The following is a 23367-nucleotide window of genomic DNA, read 5'->3' as shown; positions in this document are numbered from 1 at the left end:
GTTAAAGTACAGCATGACAGTATGCGTAGAATGATCCTCAAATTTTGGGAGAACAGTTACATAGACACGGGTTACTCGATTGGTATAGTGACAGGGGAAAGTAGTATCGAAATATTCAGTGCCATGAGAGGAGGCCCATTGGTGGGCGCGTAGATAGCCATCGGGCTTGCCGTGGTAGATGTCCATCACATTGGCAGGAGACTCGCCAGCTCCGTAGTAGCTCCTTACCCTCCCGCTGCTTACATACCACACATCCACTCTAGCGCCCGGAATCAGCTTACAGATGTTCAAGTCTATTGTCTGCAGAGCTAGCCGCATATGGATACTTTGAACTTTTGCGCGAACATCTTGGCACTCAACCCGTCTTTCCAAAATGGGCCATAGATGGCTTCTGGAGTGAGAACGCAACCGGCGGAGTTCGCTCTCAGTTCCTCGTCCTACTTGAAGTTGAGGCGGTCTTCAAGATTCCTGGTATAGCCGCTCACCTCATGGCTCATACTCAACCACTTCAGTAGAGAGAATTTGTCACTGGTGTCCAAAGCTGTAGCCGTCACGGAATCAGTTATCAGGTGAGGAGGTATGGAGTGCTGTAGCCTTGGCTGAGTTAACCTTGATGTAAAGCGCCTCTGAATATGCTAGAGTGTGGGAATACACTCCTCAATTACGCGCTTGATACGCTCCATCATCCCAAGAGACTCGAGGGAACGGCCCAGCGCGTCGGTACAGGGGGCCGGATTTGCTGTGTACTCCGCCAACTGCTGCTTTGAGGGTCATGGGTAGGCAAGTGCACTGAATACTAAGAGAGCGGCTATGGCCAGCTTGAGGAAGGTGGAAGCTCGCGTTGCAACACGGTTGCTTAAGAATAGTCACAGAGGGTGTATATGAGAAATTAGAGGGAGGGTGATAGTCTAGAGATAAGGGAGAAGTAATTGAGTCTGATAATTGGAGGATAGTCGGTGGGGGGTTTGAAACCAGGAGAGCTCCGTGCTCCGGAAGACCGGGAATGATCTTCTAGACAATGTTTCTCTTGGGTTCCCGAGCAAGCGACGTTTGAAATAGTAAGTTAGCTCCACATGTTGCACTAAGCAGCCTTGGACGAGCAATGGCCTTCGGAGGCTTTGAGTGCTACAGCATGTTACTGCATAGCATGGGATATAACTAGGGCAGAGTTTACCTGTTAAAGCCCTTACCAGAAGTAGGGAGACCATTGCCAGGATCCCAATATCTATCTTCGACTATCCCCTACCACGTCCCGCTTTAAGAGGTAAAACGCAGGAAATGAGAGTGAGTGGGTGGAAGTAAGGCACAGTGGGAATGAGAGGCAAAGCAGAGAGCTGTGAGTATGCAGATGGCCGAGACAGGATGAAGGTAGAAAAGCGAAGTAGATAACTTAGGTACCACTCACACTTTCTCTCATAGGAGAAGCAGGAGAGACGCAGCGACAGAGTATACTTTTGGGCATATTTCTGTAACCTCCCAGTTCCTCTCTGCGAGACGTCAAAACAGAGAACAAAGAGGCGACGATAAACGGTAGATGAAGCCCCACCTGGAGCCCCCCGCCATCCGAAAGCAGCCTAGTGTCGAGGATCCCTCGTCGCGTACCTCGGACGTCATTGATCGGCATCAATTTTCCCAGCAATTTCATTCAAATACCTCGTTGCTCCCTCCCGAAACCTTCACCCTCTCCCAGCTCGTACTCGCTGGTTTCAATTGAGTTTATGCTAGATAATTTCCGCCTAAGAGAACCCTATTTAAGAATCTCATCGCACACGATGGCCTACCACGAGAACTATATTCTCCGCGTCACCGCTGGGCATTCCTACAATCCGAAGACACACCAGGATGTCCATGTGAATAGCGAGAAGCCTGTAAACATATCTTCCGATCATATCGACGCGCAAATACATATCCGAATAAAGGACTACAGAGGTATGCTCCTCGCAATCCTGAGTTGATCGCTCAACTCCCCGCACTCCTGCCCTGGCTCACGTCAGTCCTCGCACATTTCTTGCGCCCCCAAATGTTTCCACGACGGCTCCAGCGCGGCTCAAAGAATTCTATATGTTTAGTACTAATTTCAGCACTAGGTCTTCCCCCCAAATCCCCCTCGTCGTCCCCCTACTTTTACACGCCCCAACATCCCTACGACCGCTACTCAATATCCTTCTCCTTCACTCCCAAATCTCATATCTCGGGCCACCACCTCGTCTTCGGCAACGATTTCGACCACCCGATCCGCGACCGCTTGCCTCCACTCTTTGACAAAGCCTTTGGCATCGTCAAATGGTGGATCGATCCCGGTCTCGACGGCGACGTATACGGCGATGAACCATACCTGTACGGGGCGTTATTAAGCAGCATCAACGTTCTGCGCATTGGAAGCAAAACACCGTTATCGCCCTCACTTTCGTCTTCCTCCGATGGGGACGGCGAGGATGAGGAAGCAGATGTCGAGGTCTACGAGGAAGGCGCTGAAGGTGACGGGAATGATGTACGAGAAGAACACAGCATACCACTAGACGCACGCCAACGCCAAAAACACTTCCTATCCGAGGACCGAAGAAAGCAGTTTCGGTTCGAGGCGGGCAGGGAATACAAATGCGATTTCTTTAACCCGTATCTGGATTTCAATGAATTTGCATTGAAGCTGGGGTATGGGCTTCCTGCAATCTCGATTGTGAGTCATTGGGATGGCCAGCCTTTACGGTACGTATCATGCCTTCTCTATCCTGTGTCTGTGTCAATAGCTTTTTTCCATGTTTTATTGTTGATGGTGGAGGAAGCGATGTAGACAAGGTCTGACTAACCAAGCACACATTCCCTCAGATATGTCCTTAAGAATCGAGAATCAGATACCGAGCTCTTTGTCATAGTATTCCAACTGGTCCCGACGAAAGAAGCGAGGCGGAAGGATGGCGTGCAGTGCCCGGAAGAGCAGTTTGAGATGGTGCATGGAACAGAGGGCAAAGTGGGTGCCGTGGGAGAGGATGACGATGAGCTGGACTGAGAGGGGCACATGTCTATGTATATGGATGTAGGCGTTTGGGTGTCGTAAGCATCGTCTGGGTTCGGAAATGTAGCATCACATTTAGGGAGGTAACTTTGACAAGTATACATTCCGAAATCAGTCAGCAAAAAGCTCATGGAAAATGTTTCCGCTTTTAATGGTATCTGGCTCTATATAGTTCTAATGTCCCTTACTGTCTTACAACCTCCTACACACATCCTCAATAACCTCCTCCGTCGTAGCCTTGCCCCCCATATCTGGCGTCAACAGTCTCCCTTCCTCCAAATTCGCATCCACGGCCTTATAGATTACCGCAGCAGCCCTCTCTTCGCCTTGAAACTCCAACATCAAAGCCGTAGACCGAATTGTCGCAATTGGATTCGCGATTCCCTGTCCCTCAATATCCGGCGCAGACCCATGACACGGCTCGCCGATAACAAACCCATGTCCAACATTCGCCGACGGAACGAGCCCGAGGCTACCGACGAGGGCCGCTGCGCCGTCTGACAGAATGTCACCGTAGAGATTGGGCGCAACGATAACGTCGTAGGAGGCTGGTTGGCGGAAGAGCTTGTACACCATGCTATCGACAATCTGCTCCTCCACCTTGACCCTCTGGTACGCATCCCGCGCTAGCGCCTTTCTCGCTGTCTCGCGAAACAAGCCGTCGGTCTGACTTAACACGTTACTCTTATGCGTAATCGTAACAACCGGCCCGGTATGTATACTCTCGACGCCACTATCTCTAACCCTCTGTCGCCGCAGCGCAATATCTCCCGCCATGGTCGCGATGTGGAAACTCGCGTTTTCCGAAATCCGCTTGATGGCTTCCGCGATTTTGGTGCCATCGGCTGCCGCGTAGGTCCGCTCTTCTTTGACGTACAGGTCTTCGGTGTTTTCGCGGACAATGACAAGGTCAACGGGGGAGGTGGAGGTGGAGATGGATTTCACGGGGCGGACGTTGGCGTATAGGGAGAGGCGCTTGCGTAGCGCGACAATAGGGGAGGAGTAGCCCTTCGTTTGCACGGTTGGGGATCTAAAGCCGCAAACTCATTGTTAGTGGCAATGTCACGGCGGTACGGATTGAAGGGTGGGTATTTGGGGGAAATTGGCTGGGGACGCACGAAACAGCTCCAAACAGCGCACCATCACAATCCAATTTCAACGCCTCGACCGTCTTCTCCGGCAGCGCAACACCCTGCTTCTGAAACGTTTCAAAGCCCGCATCGAGGTGTGTGAAGCTGAATTTGAGGTTCAAGGACGAGGGTAGGGCTTCGAGGATTCGCCGTCCTGCGGGGATAACTTCGCGGCCTATGCCGTCGCCGGGGATGAGGCCTGGGTGTAATTGAGCATACGGGATTCAGAAGAAGCAATTGGGGAGTTTGGAGGGGGAATTGTACCTATTCGGAGGGTTCGAGCCGCCATTGTGAAGAGATGTGTGGTTTCTCAGGTGCTCACGCGGATTTTTTGGGGTGCGCCGGTGATCGGAGATGTCCTGGGAAAGAGGGCTAGGCTGGTCTGGGAATAGCGCCTTTTTGAGGCGCAAGTGCATGACTGTTCTTGTTGAGATATGCTCGTTGACTTGGGACGAAGGAGGGGATTCATGCAGTTGATATTATAACATAGGAGAAAATCCACCACGGATTGTCGACAGCAGCAACCACTATGGAACCATAAAACATTAATCCACCTTTGTGAACTCATCAATATTGACCCGCTGATAAAACGACACATGTCCGAACTCCTCCCAGTACTGCGCGAGTCGGTCATGCGAGATGAGAATGAGCTGAGATGGTATAAAGTCATCTGTGGGGAACAGTTAGCTGTGAAGCGTATTGCGGACAAAAACAAACAATAATGCGTAAGAAAGTATTCCCTGTTCCACATACCATCCCGGTAGCCCCTCGCCGCGATGTGGCCGACGCTTTTCACGATTCTGGCTCCTTTAAACATGTCTTCCGTTGCAATTCGGACCAAGCCGTTGGCCCCAATGTCAGGTGCTATGAATGTGTATTCACCGCGTGGAATGTTAGGATCACCGGTGAGTTTGATAGCTTCAATACGCCCTCGGTATATGGAGTCATCCTCATTACAAGACGTGGTAGCCGCGGATGAAGAGGCATGTTCTCGCGGGTATTCGTGGGGTTGAGCCGTACCCCAGCTGGTCTCGATGTTTGGGTCCGTAACTGAAACATGTCCTGCGTCATTCTGATGTCCCGCTTCTCCTGACGAGTGGCTTGTATGTGCTGTGCTCCAAGAATCCACACTACTGACGCTGCTCTGACGTTCTCTTTCAAGCATAGCCCAATCCGCCCGCAAAGGCAAGGAATCTGGTTCTTCAGGTTGTGTGACAACCAGAAATTCGACCCCATGTCCTGCGTAATCCCCACACCAGATTCCTTGCCATGGCTTCTGTGGTGTGGGTGTGTATAGTTCCTCCGGCAAAGTTGCGAACGTAATGATCTCCTCGCCAATGTGCTGGTTATGACCAAGGCGGCGTGACGAGAACTGTAGCCACTTTCTTATTCTAAATGTTGAAGGTGAAAGCTCGGATAGGGTAGAAGGGCGATCTGAGATATCGCGGAAATGGGTCGCCGAATTGGTGCGTGTACGGTTTTCACTAGGAAGTATGAGTGGTGGCCACACCGAAGTAGATGAAGAAGTTTTGTGTGGTGGCAAAGGTGACGTGAGTATGAGGCGGGAGTGGTGGCCTGCCGGTGATTCTGGATGATCCTGGTGCACGTTCATAGGAACTTCTTTTTGAAGGCGATAAACCACGTCTCCAACCGCATTCTCATAAGCCTTGCAATCGAGGCGGAGAATAGGTGCATTCAAGTCGAGTTGGAGTTTGGGATCGAATGTATGAATGATAACTTCCGGATGCCAATCCCATATCGGAAAGGTGGGTTGACGGCGCTCGGCAACAAGGGCGAAGGCTTCGATGGCATTTAGTCGGTGGTTGTATCTGGCAATCAAGAGCTTTCCAGTATGGACATTGTCTGCGAACCAGATCTTGTTCCGTGGTATGAACCAGTATGGGTGATGGGTTTTGTAGAGCTCCCGCCAGGTTAACTCGTCTGGCTTAGCGGGAGTGATACCTTGGGTGGGGGACTGTACAAGGGGTTTGTACAAAGTGTCTTGTAGAGAATGCTCATAGAGGACACGGTTCACTAAGGATATGGAGAGAAGGTCCGAAAGAGAGACGAATGTGAGGATTTGCTGTATAAGTTCAGGGGGTAATGAGAGGAGTGGTGGGGGATTTGGTGCGTCCATGAAGGAGGTCATGGCGGAGGTTCCTGGCTAGACTGTCGAATTCTCCCCTTGCTTTCTCATAAACAGTCCACGACTAAAACGACGCGCCTGCAGTCGTAGGGTCGATGCGAGAACACCAAGGTGTGATGGAGTTTAACTAAAGCCACTTCACCTTCAGCTAATGAAATAGGTCGTGAGCCCCTCTCAATTGAGCCTTGGGATGAGCCTATCTTAGCCAAGGTACTGTGCCTCGAACATGGAGAGAATGAGTCGGCAAATGATAGCCTCTAGCGTTGCCGCACCTATCTGGGATGCTACCGTGGCACCTTCTGAATCACGACTAGTGGATGTCCCTCTCCGTATGATGTTGATCGATCACGCACGGTACCCTGGGCGAGGGGCTGTTAATCACGACCTTAGGGATGCTTCAGTCGATGTCGGAAGCCTGTTTTGAGAGTTCCTCAAAGCCGGCGATATCGGGGATGGTGTGAGACAAGACTGCTTGTCGGCTGGGGGAGTTATTCTCCGATTTGGGAGTGGAGTCCGTGAGGAGAAGAAGGACTCATTGATAAAGACTTTCACAAAGCGATAAGGAAGCGTCGGTAGGTTTATATCTAAAAGAGAACGAAGTGCTCGTGGATGATAATGTGATGCGATCGGACTTTGATCGATGACAACATTTCAAGGTTGACTTTCGTCACCAGCACGGGCCTAGGAGAGGCTCCGGCCCGACCTAATCCGTGTGGTGGCATGTCAAGCCTTCAACTTCACCTCTTCCATCTATCCTTGGAATATTAATTGCGAGGCTCTGGGCAGCCTGAATTGGTTCAAATTATATCCTACTAAACTCCCCGAGAAGTGATGACCCTGCCCTATGTTTCTGTATCTCTCACTGCTTGACGCTTTTGACCTAACCTAGAAATACTAACTCTAATTCTTACGATACGGCACTCTATAACTACATGAAGAGAAGGAGAATATATTCCATCTCTGCAAAGCTAGCAACACTGTTAGGGGACATTTCTTTAGATTAGACTTCCATGGTACACATCAGTAAGCCAAACGTGTAGAATGTGGGCAAACTTAGCGTTAGCAAAATGGGTTTATCACGCACGCACACAAGAATATGAGGAAATTAAATTCCCAGAATAGGCGCATTCTATCGGGTAACAAAGGACAATAGGCATATTAGACCTCTTTATCGATGTGCAAGGCATTGAAAATTTCAAACCGAAACTAAAAATACAACAGACCCACGCTGTGTTCCCAATTACGCCGGAAAATTTGCCACCCTCGGAGTATCCCATCGCGAAAATCCAACAGAGAGCTGGATATATCAACATCAAAGTATTTCGGATCGTAATTGTTGATGGACTCCTAAGAAGCCGAATCTGAAGCTGGAAATGGAGAGTCCAAAAGAGGTTTATAAGCTACGGAGGCTGCTGCGATGACCTCGAAGAAGCCTTGCCCGCTGGTCGGCTTGACTTTGATTCCGACTCTTTTCACGGAAGCCACAACGACAGGCTTCGGTGCTTCCTTCTTCTGGGTCCGGCCGCTCTTAACTTTCTGTGAGTAATTGGAAAGGGAGATCATCTTCCTCGCTGGCGGTTATTGGGGAGCAGGGGTCCCCGTCTCGATGACTGCAATATGGGAGAAGATCAACTTCATGACCACTAGAGCGGCGAGCATGCCGACCGTTGCAGCTCACTCCTTGACTCCGACGGCCGTATTCTCAGCGCTTCCAACGAGGCGTAGTACTGTACGATTGGGCGATTCCGTGGCCTGTGCGGGTGAGAATTGTGTACGTCCGTACGACAGGGAGGAGGAGAGCTAGGTGTACGTATTGTAACTGTTACAGACCACGTGATCTGTACAAATAGTACAATATAATTAAAGTACACTGTACTCTAGTTAAAACAGCCTAGATTATAAGTATCTAGAGACACAGCATTAAGGTCTAATTAGCTATAAATTAACTAATTATCTCCATTTATAAAAGCAGATGGGTCTAAAAGCTTGTTGCTTACTATCTATAGTATAGCTAGTTCTTTTTAAGTTAAATAGCCTTAATTACTAGTTACTATACAACTAGCTGTGCTAAAACACCTCTTGCACTTACAACTAGTAGCTAGGATAGTAAGGAATTTAAGGGCAAAGTCAATTGTTTGCTCCCTTTTTAGATACTAAATAATATATTTATAGCTATCTACCGCCTTTGCAGCGCCTTAAGAGCCTTGCTTATAACACTAATAGTAAAGCTAGAGGTAGATTATCTTACCCTACTCCACCAGAAGCGCTAAATCTGTGCTATGAGCCCACACCTTTAACGGCGTGCGATCGCCTTGCAACGTAGTCCTTGTAAAACTTTTGGCTAATTAGAGCCCCTAGAAACTTCTAAACGCTCCCTGCAGGCCTCTGCTTGCTAGAACCCTCCTACTTCTCTAGAATTACCATATAAACTTTCTAAAAGCATAATATGATCTGTACTACGTACTGTACCTAGAGCATCATTAAATGTACGGTGCGGCTCACCAACTTGGCACTTTCATACTGAACACGTGACCGTTACGGTTCACTTTGTACGGACTGTTGGAAGCCCTGCGTATTCTCTGGGTTTGGGACTCCACAAAGCTGCTCATAGACAGGCTGGGCGTTCTTAGGCCTTGAAGAAGCGGTAAGAGCAGCAGCCTTCTTAGTCTTCTGTTCCTCGTTGATCTTGAACCATATACTAACTTTCTACTTCTACTTCGCCACCACTATCTTGTTATGAACCTAATACACTGGGTTCCAGGTCAGTAGCGCTTACGTCGCTGGCTGGCTGGCTGGCGGCTTATATTGCTAGGTCCTGGAGACTCTGATCTTATCGGGCCGTCGTATTGTCCCTCACTGCGAATTCTTGTGTTATTCAAGAATAGATTCCTGGATCCCATATCCCTCGATTCTAAGATTCACCAAAGTACCATCTATTTTACTCAATTCCTATAATTTGCGATGGGCAAAAGAAGCGCTCTAAGTGCAGGAGGAACTGAAATTGTATCCCCTCTCATGGTCCCCTGCGATCATCTTCGCCTCATCTTCACTCTACTGGGGAAGCCTGGACTTTCTTCTCTTTCAGCTCTGGCATTCCTGAGGGCTCTGAAGCATTTTCTGAAGCATTTTGTGTGATCTTGGTGGCTCTCCTTAGGGAAGCCCTGATTTCTATTTTTTTCTGACGATCTTTAAGCATAATATAGTCTTGCGAACCCTCGTGGCGGTTCTTGTTGTGGTTGGCGACGGCCTGTTCCATCCACTTGTATTTACTCCTAACAGCAACCCTGAGTTCAGGATCGAACGATTTCTCGCCAGGCTTGAGTTCCCTCTCGGGAAGTCCTTCTAGTAGGGGCTACGGTTTGACACGTGGGTATGTTCAGCGATACTCTCCGCTAGCAATAAAATCTGCTTTCTGGTGTCTCTTTGGCGCCTCGCTTGTGATGTCGACGATCACCAAGGACTGAGCTTGGCTGGGAAGGGTCATGCCTTGGCTGTCGAGACTGTCACTGCCGGTGATATTCTCTTCAGCACCTTTCGCCGCTGCTTGTGAACGCTTTCTATAGAACAGTTCCTCCGTATCTATAGTCAGCAGGCTTGGGAGTTTCATACCACTAGTTGCTTTTGTTAAAGCCTTTATCTCCTTGGGATTCGGCCAGCCTGGTCGTTTTGCGGCAGTCTTCTTTGTTACACTATTCGTCTTCTCGGGAGCGGCCGCACCACAACGTCTTACTTTTGTCAGATATCAGTGCAGAGTTTCGGATTTACAGGCCCTGCATTGCTGCCGATGGCTTTTAAGTTACAAAAAGGTAGGGGTGATAGTCTACTATTTCTCGACATCTAGTGCGACGGGGTCATATTAAAAGTCTTGTTAATAGTGGTTTTAGAAGAGGTGGATTCCGCTTGCTTCCAATCAACCTAAACCTCGCACCATGTTCTTGTTATGCATTTTGCGCGGAGATTGGGCGTATTTCATTGGTACGAGAGAGTTGAAAGCATACATTATTTCTTCCTTGCAACTGCCTGCTCCATCTAGTGTCCAGATTTCTGAATTGGGAACGTGATGAGGTATTTGCATAACATGATAGAAGCTGCGCAATCCTCTTGTCGTGAGCTTATACATTGTTCCCAAAACACTCGAGATAACCACCACAGCTGCGCCATGAAAAATAGCCATCAATTCAAAATTATCCCACTTCTATGTCATGTGCGTGCGGCCGAAACCCACCATGCAAATAATATCCATAAGGGCAACCACCAAGGGAAATGCTCCGGCAAATCCAGCATTCATCCTTTCGGCCTAATTAGAATGCTTATCCTCAGCGAAGATGTCGCGAATATAGGAAGTTACTCCACTCATATCAGGTTTATTTGTCATTCATAATGATGATTGTTATGTTGTTCAAACCAGCGCTGGCGCAGGTTTCAAGGCTGAGGCAACCTACCTTCCGTGAAAGTTTCGCATTAATCCTATTTAGTTTAGCTACTTCTTTGCTTGGGGTTCTTTGGACTTCTTCTCTAGAGACGGTGTGTTCTCCTTTGGGGGGGAAAGCGGAACTCGAGTCATGGATTCTCGGAAGCTGCCTGCTTCGTTGCATTTTCTGCCTGTGCAGGGGCCTTCTTGGGTTCGTGAACGAGGCGATTAAATCACAAACATCCTTCCTGTGTCCTATCGTTTCACAGGTTGCAAAAAGATATACTGTAAATAAAATGTATGCTCGGGTATTTATATCAACACGAGCAGGTTAGCCTTCCTTTCCAGGAAGAAGGTGGCTAGTCCCGATTAGGAAGGATAACAGGCTTTGCTTAGAAGGTCTTAGCAGCACTAATCAAATTTAGAGGGAAAAACCACGCAGCAGAAGTAATTTTAACACCCCTAACTGTGTTGTCTTTAATTACAATAGGGAAAAAAGAAGACTAGATTAAGCATGTAGCAGAGCAGAATAATTACTTAAAGCTTTGTCAGATATGCGCACCTACTGTCAAGACAGGAGGAACGTTTGACGAAAGCTGCTACATAGTACGAGCAATAAGCTCGAACAGTATGTTGCTGCAATTTGCAGCATTTTGCAGCATTTTGCAGCATGTTGCAGCAAATTGCAGCAAATTGCAGCATGTTACAGCATTTTGCAGCAAATTGCAGCATGTTACAGCATTTTGCAGCAAATTGCAGCATGTTGCAAGCTGGTCGCGCATAGGGCTAGTGCGCGAGGGACTCGGATCGGCAGAACAAAAAGCCGAGCAACACGAGTAGAGCAGAAAAAGGATCGATAAATCAACACAATGAATACAATCAATCAATCATCCCATACATCATATCCAAACCCATCATTCATCTCAGGAAGCCCAGAAACAGTGCTTCAATCTGACAAGCTTAAAAATGTAGAACAACAAAGCCTTTTAGTTATTTGATTTTCTACCAATCGGATTAATAACCAGCTTATATCCAGACCAATAGGAGAGAGGGCTTAGCGGTAGAGATAGTGTAATATTTGATAGTGTAGGTTCTAGTTCTCTCATTTCGGTTTGTATGTACATACATTGCGTAAATGCTTGGTGAGGTCACAGAAAGAAATTTTTATTTCAACGCAGATATGTAAAGTGTGCCATTGACAAAGTAATAGATCTCCTCAACCTATTGTAAGAGTGATGTGTGGAAATGGTCGGCCGCTTAGCCAATCAATATCCGCGATGATCAAAGAAGATCCAAGCGGAGGCCACATGGCAAGAACCGGTGGCTTGGCATTTCTTCCCCACAAAGACAAAGCTGACTTCGTCCTCCGAGCCACGTCTCCTCGACCTTCCTCCACACTATCCAATTGCTCTACAAATACCCCGAATCCTCCCTTATAGTTTCTAATAAACTATCACACCCCGAAACAGTAGCCATGAAGCTCCTCGCTATCCTCGTCTCCCTCATTCCCGCCGCCCTCGCCATCATCAACAATGAGCACCTCAAGACCGAAGTCACCGTCCCCGCCGAATGCAGCCGCAAGACCATCGCTGGCGACACAATCAACGTACACTACCGCGGTACGCTGGAGACGGACGGCACTGAGTTTGATGCTAGCTACAACCGGGGCCAGCCGCTGAGCTTTACTGTCGGAAAGGGCCAGGTCATCAAGGGATGGGATCAGGGTCTCTTGGACATGTGCCCTGGTGAGAAGAGGAAGCTGACCATTCAGCCGGATTGGGCGTATGGAGACAGTGGTGTGGGACCAATTCCTGCCAATAGTGTGTTGAGTACGTTGATGTCTTCCGTTAGAGACGTGATGACTGCTAACACTTCAAAGTCTTCGAGACGGAATTGGTTTCGATCGAGGGCGTCAGCAAGGATGAGTTGTAGGATACACAAGGCAATGGATGGCGGGTGGGGTGGGTAATACCCAGGCATGAGTACGATTGGGACTCAAGGGGTTCATCGGCTGGGGCATGACGGCCGCGAATAAAAATGCTATGAAGTAATGGATGGTCTCTCTTCGAGGCCTTGAGATCTCAATTATATGGTGGTGCAAATTTGCCTGTGAACTTTATAATCGATGGCTGAAGATCTTGGCCGAGCAGGCTATTTTTGCCCTCATTCAAATAATGTACTGTTTGATGGCTAACTAACTCTGTCAGCCTGGCTGTGTTGTTAAGCAATTCTTTGTGAAAGGTTGCAAGACACAAGTTCTAACTCCCCTGGCGAGTGCGATAGGGAAAGCGAAGTGATCATTTAGTTGTTGGCCTAAAATAAAATGGGACCTAGGTTATCACGGGATCACTAGAAGAAGTGGGCAAGCGATGAACTCTTTTCCATTGATGCACGAAAATCCCACCCCGAAAGAAACACCCAATCTAATAACTCACACGAGAAAAAACCTGAAACTCCACGTTAATAAACTACAATTCTCACTCCTCTTTATTTCACGACATCTCAATTCGACTGCTTCGCATAGAGAGCTTCGAGAACATCCTCATCATTCCCTTGGAAAGTATTCTCACTATGCCCGAACCCGAGAGTAGTTTTGCTGGCCATATTCTCCTGACCGATCGTTCGTCCAGGCCGCACATCCCGCCACTGCTGGGCTAGGACCGCTGGAGCATTTCCAGTACCCTGCTGGTTATTACCAACCGCTGTATGCAAGGCATACGTGCTCTGATTTTTACTCGGTGATGGATAGCCTGGATTGTTCGAAAATTCCAGTGCTTGATGGAACAAGTTGCATCGTAAATTTCATGGGTTGAGCATAGTGCCTTCAAGAAGCGTTAAGTTAGGCAGACTACCTCCCTGAAAGGTTATGCAGAAACCTGTTGCACCGCCGCTGCGAGCTTTTACTCACCCTTGGTTAGGGTGGGGTGAGTTTATGTATCTGACACAGCCGAGTGAAGTCCATGCAGGGCTTGGTTCATCAGTTCACTGCGAGTGGCAGCCTGTTGGGTGACATTCTTACTATGCTCTGAAGCTCGCTCTAAAGCTCGCTCCTGAGCCGATCAGTAGCGCCAATTCACGACAATTTGGCCGAGACTTGTTAGAAGGTTGAACTCAACAGGGTACTGCAACTATTGGAGAGGTATGGTTCGAATTGAACGACGAGTATTTCAGGGAGATCCTGTGCTTTCTAAACTTGCGAGACGCCTTGTAGCCTGCAAGCTTCGGCACGCAAGCCCACCGATAGTGTCTGATTGTGAAAGGAATTTGATGAGGTGGCTGACGGTGGATGTGTCGAACTTTTCGCGCGTCTTAAGCGTAGTTGATTAGTTCACGATAGACTCCCATGGAGCCCGCAGCTTAATAGTCCAATCTTCGTCTATCGTGACATTCATCCATTAATGCGTGCAGTTTGGATTCCAACACTCGCACTCGGCTCGCTTGCAGACTTTGGAGAGCGCCTGCATAATTAAGTGTCGCTCTTGCTAGACAGTTGTAGTTATCTTCCCATATTCCCTAACAGCATCCAGGAAGTTTAGAACACATCGTATCCATTCCTCTAGATCTTCCTGAATCCTGCCATTGAAGATTTCTCTATTGACTTCTGCTAGAGAGCTATGGAAGTAGTAGTACAGAGTGTAGCCTATACAGCTCTTCTAGTTGAAGTTCTTGAGATCTCGGAGAATTACTATGAAGTCCGCAGCTGGATTAAATTTGTCCTTAGGATGGCTGCGAAAGGATTTGTAGATAGAGGTCACAGCTGTGTCCACATAAATCAACTGGACACTAGATTTGTCGGTATGATTCTCGCCCAGTGCTCCCCAGAGCCGATCTAGATTAATAGTTACAGCCAAAGCTTAGATAACCGCGTTAGTATAGCAAAGTTTACTCTTGATAAAAAGGCACCTCTGATTTTTAGTGGCTCATATTCTTGCTCTCAAGCGCTTCCTCAACAAAAGTTACGGCTTCCCTAGCCGAATCGACATAGCTTCCGCTACCAGCTGCTCGAAATCAGTACCACTAGCCTTCTGACTAGACGAAAGGCTTCTAAGCTCGCGTTTTATATCCACGACTGAACGTGCACGGGACGTGGCGTCGGGATCCCAGTCGCCGTCACCATCGCCATTGACTGGGACCGTAGATTCAGATACCATTTCATGAGGTTGGTGTCGAGATTAGCTTGAATTAGTCGTGTGGTTGAGCCTTTCCGCGGGCTCTGAAATGTATGGTGGTGTATTAGAGGTCTTTTGGCTGGAATTAGGGTTTATATATTACAACTAAAGGGCCCTGACAGTGAAATTCACTGCAGAGATGAAAAGGTTCAATTTACGTGGCTCGCTTGTTAACAAATAACTAGTTCCGCAGCATGGTGTTTAATAGAACGTAGTACTCTTCCTACTGTTACTGATAGTAGCAATCTCTTAGCAGTTAGAACAAAAGTAAATTACCCGCTGTTACTATACAGTTAATAAGACTATATTTACTGCAGTAACTGCCTATACTAATTAATTTCTTACTCTTTTAGTAACGCGTTCGCGGAGGACGTTTTTGCGCGTAGTTGTATAAGGGCTGCTATAGAACAGGAGGCACGCCTGGCAAACAAGCTGCAGCAGTACATTAATACTGCTAAATCTAATCTCCTTGTTGCAGCCAAAGACGATATAATCTATAGAGATCCACTAACTTAGTAGCATTAAATTAGGCGTAAGCACTATCTAACACAGTACAAGAGAGCTATTAACTTCCTATCTATCCCTACTATAAGCTGTGAGTGCTTTAATTAAGGCTCTGCAGCTACAACACAACTAGATTGCTAGAGGAATTGTTCACTTAGAGTTAAACAATCTCTGCAACTAGCTCTCTAGAGCCTCTAGAAACACTAGTAACTGCAGTAACTGCACTAAACAGTAACTTTACAACTAATTAACTTAGTAGTGACTGTTACTGCTAGTAAGGCTGTTTTAATTCACTTTCTCTGTAAGAACGAAACTCTATTGCCGCTAGTAACGCCTTAAAAACACTACTGACAGTAACAGTTATGTTCTATTAAATACCATGTTCCGCAGTCATGAGTGATCCAAAAATCAGGTGGGAAGCCCACATCTCCCTGTAGGCGAAATGATGGAACCAGTGAAGGAGACGCACCCTGTTCGTGGGAGTCCATAACACTAACCTATTATCCTCAGTAGATTATTGCCCCATATCCCTAGGGCCGCACACGCCCGTCCATCTCCACGACGACCCACCCAACCACCATGGGCACTTTTGACACTTTGGAGCCCCAACTAGCAACTAGCAACTCACATCGCCACCACCACCAACCCTCGAAATGCCTTCGAGGAATCTTTCAAACTCCTTCTCTCCTTCAACTTCGGCTCTACCCCTTCCAACTTGCCGAGGCCACGTTCAGATCCTCTGGCGATTTGGGCATAGCAACGGGGTCCATTGTGAAGAAAGTCACACACAAATCCCCCAGTCTCAATCTTGAGCATGCGAACTATATGTTCTAACATACCAACCTTGTAGAGGAGCATGAGAAAAATGTAACATTGCTAAGGGAATAATTTATGAGAGGGGCTGACTGAAGTCCGAGGCGCTATGTGATATATATAGAAGCGTAGGACGCCAAATCCTGAGTTGGCTGGACAGCCCATTGCTAGCCCCTCTGGCTTACAGGTTCTCTTAATGCTCTAACTATTCATTCCTTCATACCTAGAACCTCTCGTACTGGAATCATGGAAGTTCAGGCATAATTGAATCTCAATTGAAGTATCGAATCTTCCTTTCCATAAGCCTTGATATCTTCTGCATTGCATGCCATAACACCGTTCAGCCTCTCGCTCTTCTGATTCGGAAATATAGTGTCAATGTGTGAAGATAACTGTCGGAAAGCTGAACGCGTGATAATTACGCCTGAGCCAGTACCCCTCGGATTTGTTCACGCTACAATTTAAACGAGAGTCTTGCCGTGGTATAATACCTAGACGCCTATCACACATTCTGTCAAGCCCTTCCATGCTGTATCTACCTAGTCCCAAATCGTCCAAACTTCAACAGAAATTAAACGGAACATCTAGATTCCCACGACTCCCGCAGAACCAACTTCACCCTAAGCCCTATCCACAGAGACTAAAATATTCTGATTAACGCTCGCCTATGTTATCTCCGCGATAGCTCCTCCATCTTGCCCTTCTCCTAAGGATGCGATAGAATTGCCTATCGTGGGCGAGAATTAATAAAATCTTCTAGAAGAAATATTAAAGGAGTGGTGAGATGAATAGGCGAGGCTACAGTTTCGGATTGTTTGGTTTTGAAGAAATGTGGCAATCATTGAATGTGAATGGGTTGAAATGCATTACATCAAGAAATGAAATATGAGATCCCTTGACCCCAACTGTACAATTTTAGCCTCGGAGATGAGCATATTTGCTTTATGCTCTGTTCATAAGATACTAGTAGAATTTCCATACTCTTACTGAGTCAATAACAGGTTCCGGGTGCATGCTAATGACAAGATAGACACCATCCCCAAAGCAAAATAGAGCAAATAGGGCGGTAGGGATATGATCAAATCAATAATCTTTGGTTTAAACCTTGCAATAATGTCTCAAAGTGACTTCGAAGGATTGACTACATACTTCTATTGGCATGTACAAACCTCAGGTGAAGAAATTCATACACCAAAACAGCTGGGAATTTGGAACTGCTACTATATTGTCCTATATTTCTACTTAACAGTAAGGATTGTCGTAATTATTCGAAGGCAAACAAGGATCCTTGAAGCAGTAGGACGAAGCACGTGTTGGTGTTCCCCCCAAAAAGGATACAGGGATATGCACCCTCGGACCTACTTAGCAGGCCCCGCGATAACTTGGGCCAGTGCGCCACAAACCGGTAAATTTTTGTCCTCTCCAGTAACCATGGGATCTTTGACCCATTTAAGCTCGACACCCTTCCGGAATATAAGACAGTGTGTTGAACCGCCAAAGTGGAACTATGGTGCACTTCCGTCAATATTGCATGCTAATGACTGATGGAGGAAAGAAACCAGACTCAACTCACCATTCCTATATCTTGGCCCTTTGTCAGAGTGTCACCCTTTTCCACAGTCCATTGGCATGAGGAAACTTCCGCCATACCGACCTGAACGATAGCCATGAGGCCAATGTGCGGGTCGGTAGCCTCAAGGAGCATCACGGCTCGTGTTGCAACTTGGCAAATGTACCCTTGAGATTCATTCGGTCCCGCCGGATCTGGATCAGGCTGTCCGGTTATCGGGTCAATATTCGCAAACCCTTCCCAGTAGCTTCCAGCGTAATAGGAGCCTGGAATATAAAACACATCTCGAACAACGCCAGAGACGGGGGCATGCCAGCAATGATAACTTAGCGCAGAAAGAAATGCTTGGTATACGATTCCGCCCTGGAATATATTTCCGTATTCATTGCTGCCTAGCATGTCTTGGAGACTATACGGTTGTCCCTTGAGCCAGAAATTGTCGACAAGCTTCACGTCATATTGGAGTGCATAAGGCGTCGACTCACAGCAATTCACAATCTGTAAGTCATCTCCGACCTGGTATACTGGGCGAATCCCTTTCCGGAACTTGCGGATGAAGAACTCGTCCCACGTCTTGTAGCCGTAGCCGGGGAGGCTTGGGTTGCACTCGTAGGCTTGCTCGAAGGAAAGAGTCTTCCCGTAGCCTTCGGATGCGACTCTGCTCATTTCCTGCAGAGCTTGGGGACTGAACCAATTGTCGCTGTTCAGGACATGGCCTGATCTCTCGGAAGACAGGAACTGACCGTATTCATTTAGAATGTCCTTGAAGCAGGCGCACACATCTTCGCGGAGGAATGCGGAGACACCGGCTGCTGTCCCCATTGGCCAATCCTAGAGCACGCTTTAGCTTCACTGCGGGTTAGATTCTTCCTTAGCATGAACTCCGCTTACCAGGATAGCATTAAAGGGGAATCCAACCAGTCCTTTCTGACCCTCTGTATTGTAAAGCCACCCGGGAGCTTGCTCCAAGAGCAGGTTCATTGTTGCCAACAACTCTTCCCAGTCCTTAATGGCGCGCTTCCCAGTTGGGTCAGTCTGATACACTTCATTGTTCGGGATCTAGGTAACAGTGAGCAAACCTAAAAGGCTTTGTGGGCCAATCATATAAACAGAGTAGTATCTTACTTCTTCAAACATCAGACTAAAGTACATTCGGACTTGAGTATTGCTCACGATGAGCTCTCGAAAATTCTTGATGGAGGTGTGCTCCTTCGCCAACTTCCCAGCCTTTTTAGCTTCTCTAACTGTGGCAACAACCCCGTGCAGCCATTGAAGGAAGTGATCAGGGTGCTTGGGAAGCCAGCCGCCGATTCTGTGCTTCATATAAGGGTGACGGGGATTTTCTGGGACCATTGGCCCTGGCTTCATAGGGGGGAACAGCTGCATTGTGAAAGTCAAGGTCCAAAGTGTGGTCAAGAGTGATTGGAAACGAAATGTGTAGACTTTTTTAGACAAAGACGAGGCAGTAGAGGTAGAGAGGGGGAAGCGGTTTTTATGTATTAATGTTCTTGCGTCCCCTCATACAGCCAAGGAGCTCAATAAATGCAGGAATGCAACAATCACATGTTCAGGTTAGCAATTCCGAGTTGAAAACTGTATGCGGGCCACAAAAGATGCACTGATAACCCCGCACTGTGTCTCCTTCAAACAGTACAGACAAACCAAGTTGACCAAGCCGATGAAGCCCTCAGCATGACTCTTGTAAATCCTTAATTATCTTGAAAGGATAGAAAGTAGTACAGAATGTAGTTAGAAGAAGAACACTCTTACAAATATCAGTTTCCCACAGCTAATTGCAAAATGGACAACTAGCTATGTGTACGGGAGGTGTTTACTAAGTTGCTCATATAAAGCATCGTGGATTCCGGGGAGGGTAAATAGGGGCCCCGGAGTACCGGTCCTCCCGGAATGCGGGCTTGAAGTTAGAGTTTGGTACACCAGAAAGCGGGGTCTGGCGTAGCACAAATCCAAGGACGAGACTCTAATGTCGGCGTCTGCATCGAGGGCAGGACAGCCCGGTAAGATTGTTCGGGTCAACCTGGCCATCAGGATACCTCCCAGGTCTGCATCCTGAACCTTTCCCGTAATGGCATTCACCTACTGTCCGCTTCTGTGAAGTCGTTCTGTTTAAATGAGGGTTCGCCACGGGTATTCGGAATCGTCAGGACCCATTCAGTGGCATCAGGCCCTAACCTTCCTTGTGATGCCGACAGGGATCAATGAACCTTCCGGATTCCCTAAGTGAATATCGGCCTCGGTTCTTGTATAAAGGGTGTAATTCTCGATTGAAAGACAACCGGGCATTGAACTGGGAAGGGGAAAGCATTCAAGAAATACACCATCCAGCCTGCTAACTAATTAGCTCTAGCCACATGCCCTAGTGTACTCCCGGTTATAAAAGTTTGGCTTTTCAGTTAGTAACATATTCCACCATTGACGGTAGTAAATTCGATCAATTTTGTGGAGCATTGCGATGAAGGGTGACATTATTGAATGCAACAGCTGCCCGTCAGACGGTTAGCAATTTTGTACACGAAATGGATCGAAGACTTACGTATCTACTCAGACCCAATGAACCACGTCCCACAAGGCCTACTTACAGGACAGCTTGATCTTTGCGTAACATTTGTGCCACGTTACAATGAGATCTTTGATTTGCTGAAGAGTGAATTATTCGTTACCCCAGGTGTGGGGTAGGATTGAAAATGGCGGAATGATATCACCGCCGAGGAATTTGTGGATGCTGAGCTTGTGGACGTCAATCAACTGCATTCTGGGTCTACTCTGGAAAGATACCTGTGATTTTTCAGCCTTTAAACCTTCCAGCCTCCATGATGCCTATTTGTCATGCATACCCTTGCCGCTCTGAATGATACGCTACCGCTCTAGGATTTTGCCGTGAGAGAAGGCATCAATTCACCTCCCAACGCCCCTGATTAGTCCATCCATCCACCTCTGAGATCCGATTGAGTTGCAAAGGATGAACACAGCCTTTATAATGTGGCGGCTCGCATAATAATGGAGAACTCGAAGGCTTGGTGAACTGCGTATTTGAGGACACTTCTCACAGCAAAGTAGCTACGTTCTTTTTGGATAGTGATCATCACTGAATTGCCAGGTGTAATGGATTGAATAAGCGGAAGAGTCACGGTCGCTTGGATGAAGGAAAGACTGAAGAAGTCCATTCTTTCACGCTGGAGTCGCTGTCTGTGAGCCAAGTAGGCAATATGTGATACTGGCGATGGCCTCTGGAGAAGAGTTATGCCTCCGTGCAAACTATAAACTATATTGCGTAAGCAAATCGCGTAACGCCTTTTTGCGGGATACAACGTGCAATCAACCTCTCACGCGCACGTCTTGGGGTTTTCCGTAATTTGATAAGCTGGGAAAGACTCATCGCTACGCAACCTATCTACCCTTACACCGTTCATTCTTGCTTCCCTATCTTGAAAAACTGATCCCAAGAATGTGGCTGCGCTCTAGAGCGCATTGCTTCTGTTCTCGGCAGGTTGGAGAGACATCCAAAAGTGCTCTGTTCCGCCAGTGTTGTCGGTGATTTCAACCGTGTCTATCCGCACATTTCCCAACAACAGAAGGAAACAGCATTTTTGTGAGAATACCAATACACACCCACCACTGTGGTTTTACGTTCGAAAATTCGAGTTCCAGTTTAGCAACGTAGGTAACTGCAGTGTGTCCAACCGTTAGTTACGGAGCCTTTTAGAGGCTGTATAGTACAGTTACAGAAGAGGAGGCTGTTACTAACTAACTGTACAGAGGAGATGACGTTAGTGTACAGTTAGGATACAGTAACTAAAGTATATTAAAGTATTATAAAGTAATTACGCTAAAGCTAAAGACTATACCTAATTAGAAAGTTATAATACCCTTTATAAGATCTACTATTATTAATTTTACTATTTTAATGTACTTTATAAGCTTAGTTAGCTTACTAGTAATAGTGTTATTACATAACTAATTTTTCTGCAGTTAAAGAGCCTTTATTATTAACACTAATAGTTAATTTTTTTTATTATAATAGTCTTTTTAGCTTGTAAGAAGCACTGCTTGCACTTACATAAAGTTACTAAAATTAATAAAAAATTAAAAGTAATTTTATAAAAAATAAAGTAGTAAAGTTAACTTTACTACTACTACTACTTAAGTAGCTAAGTAAGTAGCTAATTTTTAGTGTACTTATCTTCTACTAAGAAATTAAAGTAGAAGTTTAACTTATTAACTTTTTACTTTCTCTTTAAGCTACAACCTTTATTATTATAAAGAATAGTAAAGTTAACTAAAAAAGCCTTTTTAAAGCGCTTATTATATAAGTTAATATAAGCTACTAAGAGCTTCTTTTATAATATTTCTAGTAACAGTACCTTTTTTTTCTTCTTTTTCTTCTTAAAAGTTTTTAAGTAGCGTTTATAAATCTTCTAAATAAATAACTTTATATACTTATACTAAAATAAGTAGTGTTTCTAGTAGTCTTTAAACTAAAAAAGGTAAAAAGATAAGTTAAAAATAGTTACTACATAGTAGTAAAAGACCTTTAGCTTTAAAATAAAAGTTTCCTAGTACATAGTAAGCTTCTTAATGCTAAAAGCAACACTGTTTTTAAGGTAGTTACTGCAGTGCTTATAAAATAAGTGCTTTTTTTATGCTCTAAGCTTATTATTAATTACTTATAAGTATATAATTATTTACTATAAGCTGCTGTAGCCTAATTTGCTAGCACTACTTTTAAAGTGTTTAGTTATCTTATAAAAATTTTTTAAAAAGTCTTTTATTGTCACAATTGTGCACGAGTAAGGTTATAGAGCTTCACGGAGGTCTAGTTTAATTACTATGTGAGGTATCATGGTAGGTACAAGACGTTGTGTAAGGAACAGGAAGGTTTAGGAGGAGATTAGTAATTAAATACTTAGCTTAAAAGTCTAAGCGCTTTAGGTATAAATTAAGCCTGTTCTAGGTTTAGTTAGTGTTAAGGCAGTTTATGCTTAAGTTCATGTCCATGTCGTGTTATGTTTGTGTCAGACGTGCACCAATAATACTCTAGTACGCATCCAATACAGTTATGTCTGGGATCCGGGGAGGATACCGTGACATTTATACACTTTACTTTTACTTATTTATTATTAGTAAAGCTGTTAAGTAGAGGATTATAACTATTATTTTTAATATTATTATTAACCTTATTAGTAAAGCCTGTGTTATAGCGCTTAGATTAAATAAAGCGCTAGATAAGCTTTTTAAGTTTAAAATAACATAGAATTATAAGATAAATAAAATGCTACTATACACTGCTATTTTATAGTAGATTTAGTGTACTAAAGCTCTAAAAAACATTCTTCTTACTTAGTGTAGTTATAATAGCTGTAAAGCTATTACAACGCTTGTTTAAGTAAAGGACTAAGTTATAAAAGTTATAAAGCTTTTTAATAACTTTATGCTATTAATAAAGCTTAAATTAATTCTAAAAAGCTATATTAGCTAGCTTTTATTTTTATAAGCTTATATTATTGCTATAAATAACTGCCTTAACAATAATTTAAATAGTATAGCTAGCGCAGCGTATTTAGTTGTTGCTGCTAAAGTTAAGGTTTATATG

General features: G+C 45.8%; 7 protein-coding genes across 7 annotated transcripts; 2 read left to right on the top strand and 5 right to left on the bottom strand.

Moving 5' to 3' along the window:
• The first annotated feature begins 1648 nt into the window (after positions 1 to 1648).
• Positions 1649 to 3125, top strand: BDR25DRAFT_300583 (DUF1769-domain-containing protein). The gene is made up of 3 exons (XM_033689404.1): positions 1649 to 1929; positions 2088 to 2706; positions 2812 to 3125. Exons 1-3 carry the CDS (start codon positions 1773 to 1775, stop codon positions 3005 to 3007), a joined length of 972 nt encoding a protein of 323 aa, XP_033553520.1. The 5' UTR covers positions 1649 to 1772; the 3' UTR covers positions 3008 to 3125.
• Positions 3126 to 3157: 32 nt separating this feature from the next.
• BDR25DRAFT_300582 (Isocitrate/isopropylmalate dehydrogenase) lies at positions 3158 to 4668 on the bottom strand. The gene is made up of 3 exons (XM_033689403.1): positions 4408 to 4668; positions 4132 to 4342; positions 3158 to 4043 (listed from the first exon to the last, which is right to left on the bottom strand). The coding sequence occupies exons 1-3, from the start codon at positions 4430 to 4432 to the stop codon at positions 3206 to 3208; spliced, it is 1074 nt and encodes a 357-aa protein (XP_033553519.1). The 5' UTR covers positions 4433 to 4668; the 3' UTR covers positions 3158 to 3205.
• Positions 4669 to 4688: 20 nt separating this feature from the next.
• On the bottom strand, positions 4689 to 6280 carry BDR25DRAFT_209946 (uncharacterized protein; the record flags this gene model as incomplete). Its single annotated transcript, XM_033684622.1, has 2 exons — positions 4689 to 4813; positions 4897 to 6280. The coding sequence occupies 2 exons, from the start codon at positions 6278 to 6280 to the stop codon at positions 4689 to 4691; spliced, it is 1509 nt and encodes a 502-aa protein (XP_033553518.1).
• A 3385-nt stretch (positions 6281 to 9665) lies between these two features.
• Positions 9666 to 10409, bottom strand: BDR25DRAFT_310024 (uncharacterized protein; the record flags this gene model as incomplete). Its single annotated transcript, XM_033691127.1, has 2 exons — positions 9666 to 10014; positions 10288 to 10409. The coding sequence occupies 2 exons, from the start codon at positions 10407 to 10409 to the stop codon at positions 9666 to 9668; spliced, it is 471 nt and encodes a 156-aa protein (XP_033553517.1).
• A 1670-nt stretch (positions 10410 to 12079) lies between these two features.
• On the top strand, positions 12080 to 12806 carry BDR25DRAFT_277969 (uncharacterized protein). The gene is made up of 2 exons (XM_033687648.1): positions 12080 to 12529; positions 12580 to 12806. Exons 1-2 carry the CDS (start codon positions 12175 to 12177, stop codon positions 12630 to 12632), a joined length of 408 nt encoding a protein of 135 aa, XP_033553516.1. The 5' UTR covers positions 12080 to 12174; the 3' UTR covers positions 12633 to 12806.
• A 396-nt stretch (positions 12807 to 13202) lies between these two features.
• On the bottom strand, positions 13203 to 15861 carry BDR25DRAFT_349748 (uncharacterized protein; the record flags this gene model as incomplete). Its single annotated transcript, XM_033694591.1, has 14 exons — positions 13203 to 13310; positions 13338 to 13474; positions 13550 to 13590; positions 13644 to 13750; positions 13824 to 13976; positions 14033 to 14076; positions 14130 to 14145; positions 14189 to 14353; positions 14387 to 14503; positions 14587 to 14605; positions 14661 to 14717; positions 14771 to 14913; positions 14990 to 15050; positions 15752 to 15861. The coding sequence occupies 14 exons, from the start codon at positions 15859 to 15861 to the stop codon at positions 13203 to 13205; spliced, it is 1278 nt and encodes a 425-aa protein (XP_033553515.1).
• Positions 15862 to 17544: 1683 nt separating this feature from the next.
• Positions 17545 to 19109, bottom strand: BDR25DRAFT_322061 (phosphatidylserine decarboxylase; the record flags this gene model as incomplete). The annotated part of the gene is made up of 4 exons (XM_033692007.1): positions 17545 to 17691; positions 17760 to 18587; positions 18648 to 18815; positions 18882 to 19109. The coding sequence occupies 4 exons, from the start codon at positions 19107 to 19109 to the stop codon at positions 17545 to 17547; spliced, it is 1371 nt and encodes a 456-aa protein (XP_033553514.1).
• Positions 19110 to 23367: the final 4258 nt, after the last annotated feature.

The sequence above is a fragment of the Lindgomyces ingoldianus genome (genome assembly GCF_010093535.1).
Source record: "Lindgomyces ingoldianus strain ATCC 200398 unplaced genomic scaffold BDR25scaffold_3, whole genome shotgun sequence".
NCBI lineage: Eukaryota > Fungi > Ascomycota > Dothideomycetes > Pleosporales > Lindgomycetaceae > Lindgomyces > Lindgomyces ingoldianus.
The sequence above is the reverse complement of the archived record's forward strand: the minus strand, read 5'-3'. Positions and strand labels throughout refer to the sequence as shown.

Coding starts and splice junctions, on each gene's coding strand:
- BDR25DRAFT_300583 (XM_033689404.1), top strand. CDS start 1,773: ATGGCCTACCACGAGAACTATATTCTCCGCGTCACCGCTGGGCATTCC. Junction 1,930..2,087: donor CCGAATAAAGGACTACAGAG/GTATGCTCCTCG, acceptor TTTCAGCACTAG/GTCTTCCCCCCAAATCCCCC. Junction 2,707..2,811: donor TGGGATGGCCAGCCTTTACG/GTACGTATCATG, acceptor TGACTAACCAAG/CACACATTCCCTCAGATATG.
- BDR25DRAFT_300582 (XM_033689403.1), bottom strand. CDS start 4,432: ATGGCGGCTCGAACCCTCCGAATAG. Junction 4,343..4,407: donor GGCTCGAACCCTCCGAATAG/GTACAATTCCCC, acceptor AATTACACCCAG/GCCTCATCCCCGGCGACGGC. Junction 4,044..4,131: donor GCGCTGTTTGGAGCTGTTTC/GTGCGTCCCCAG, acceptor TTGCGGCTTTAG/ATCCCCAACCGTGCAAACGA.
- BDR25DRAFT_277969 (XM_033687648.1), top strand. CDS start 12,175: ATGAAGCTCCTCGCTATCCTCGTCTCCCTCATTCCCGCCGCCCTCGCC. Junction 12,530..12,579: donor TCCTGCCAATAGTGTGTTGA/GTACGTTGATGT, acceptor AACACTTCAAAG/TCTTCGAGACGGAATTGGTT.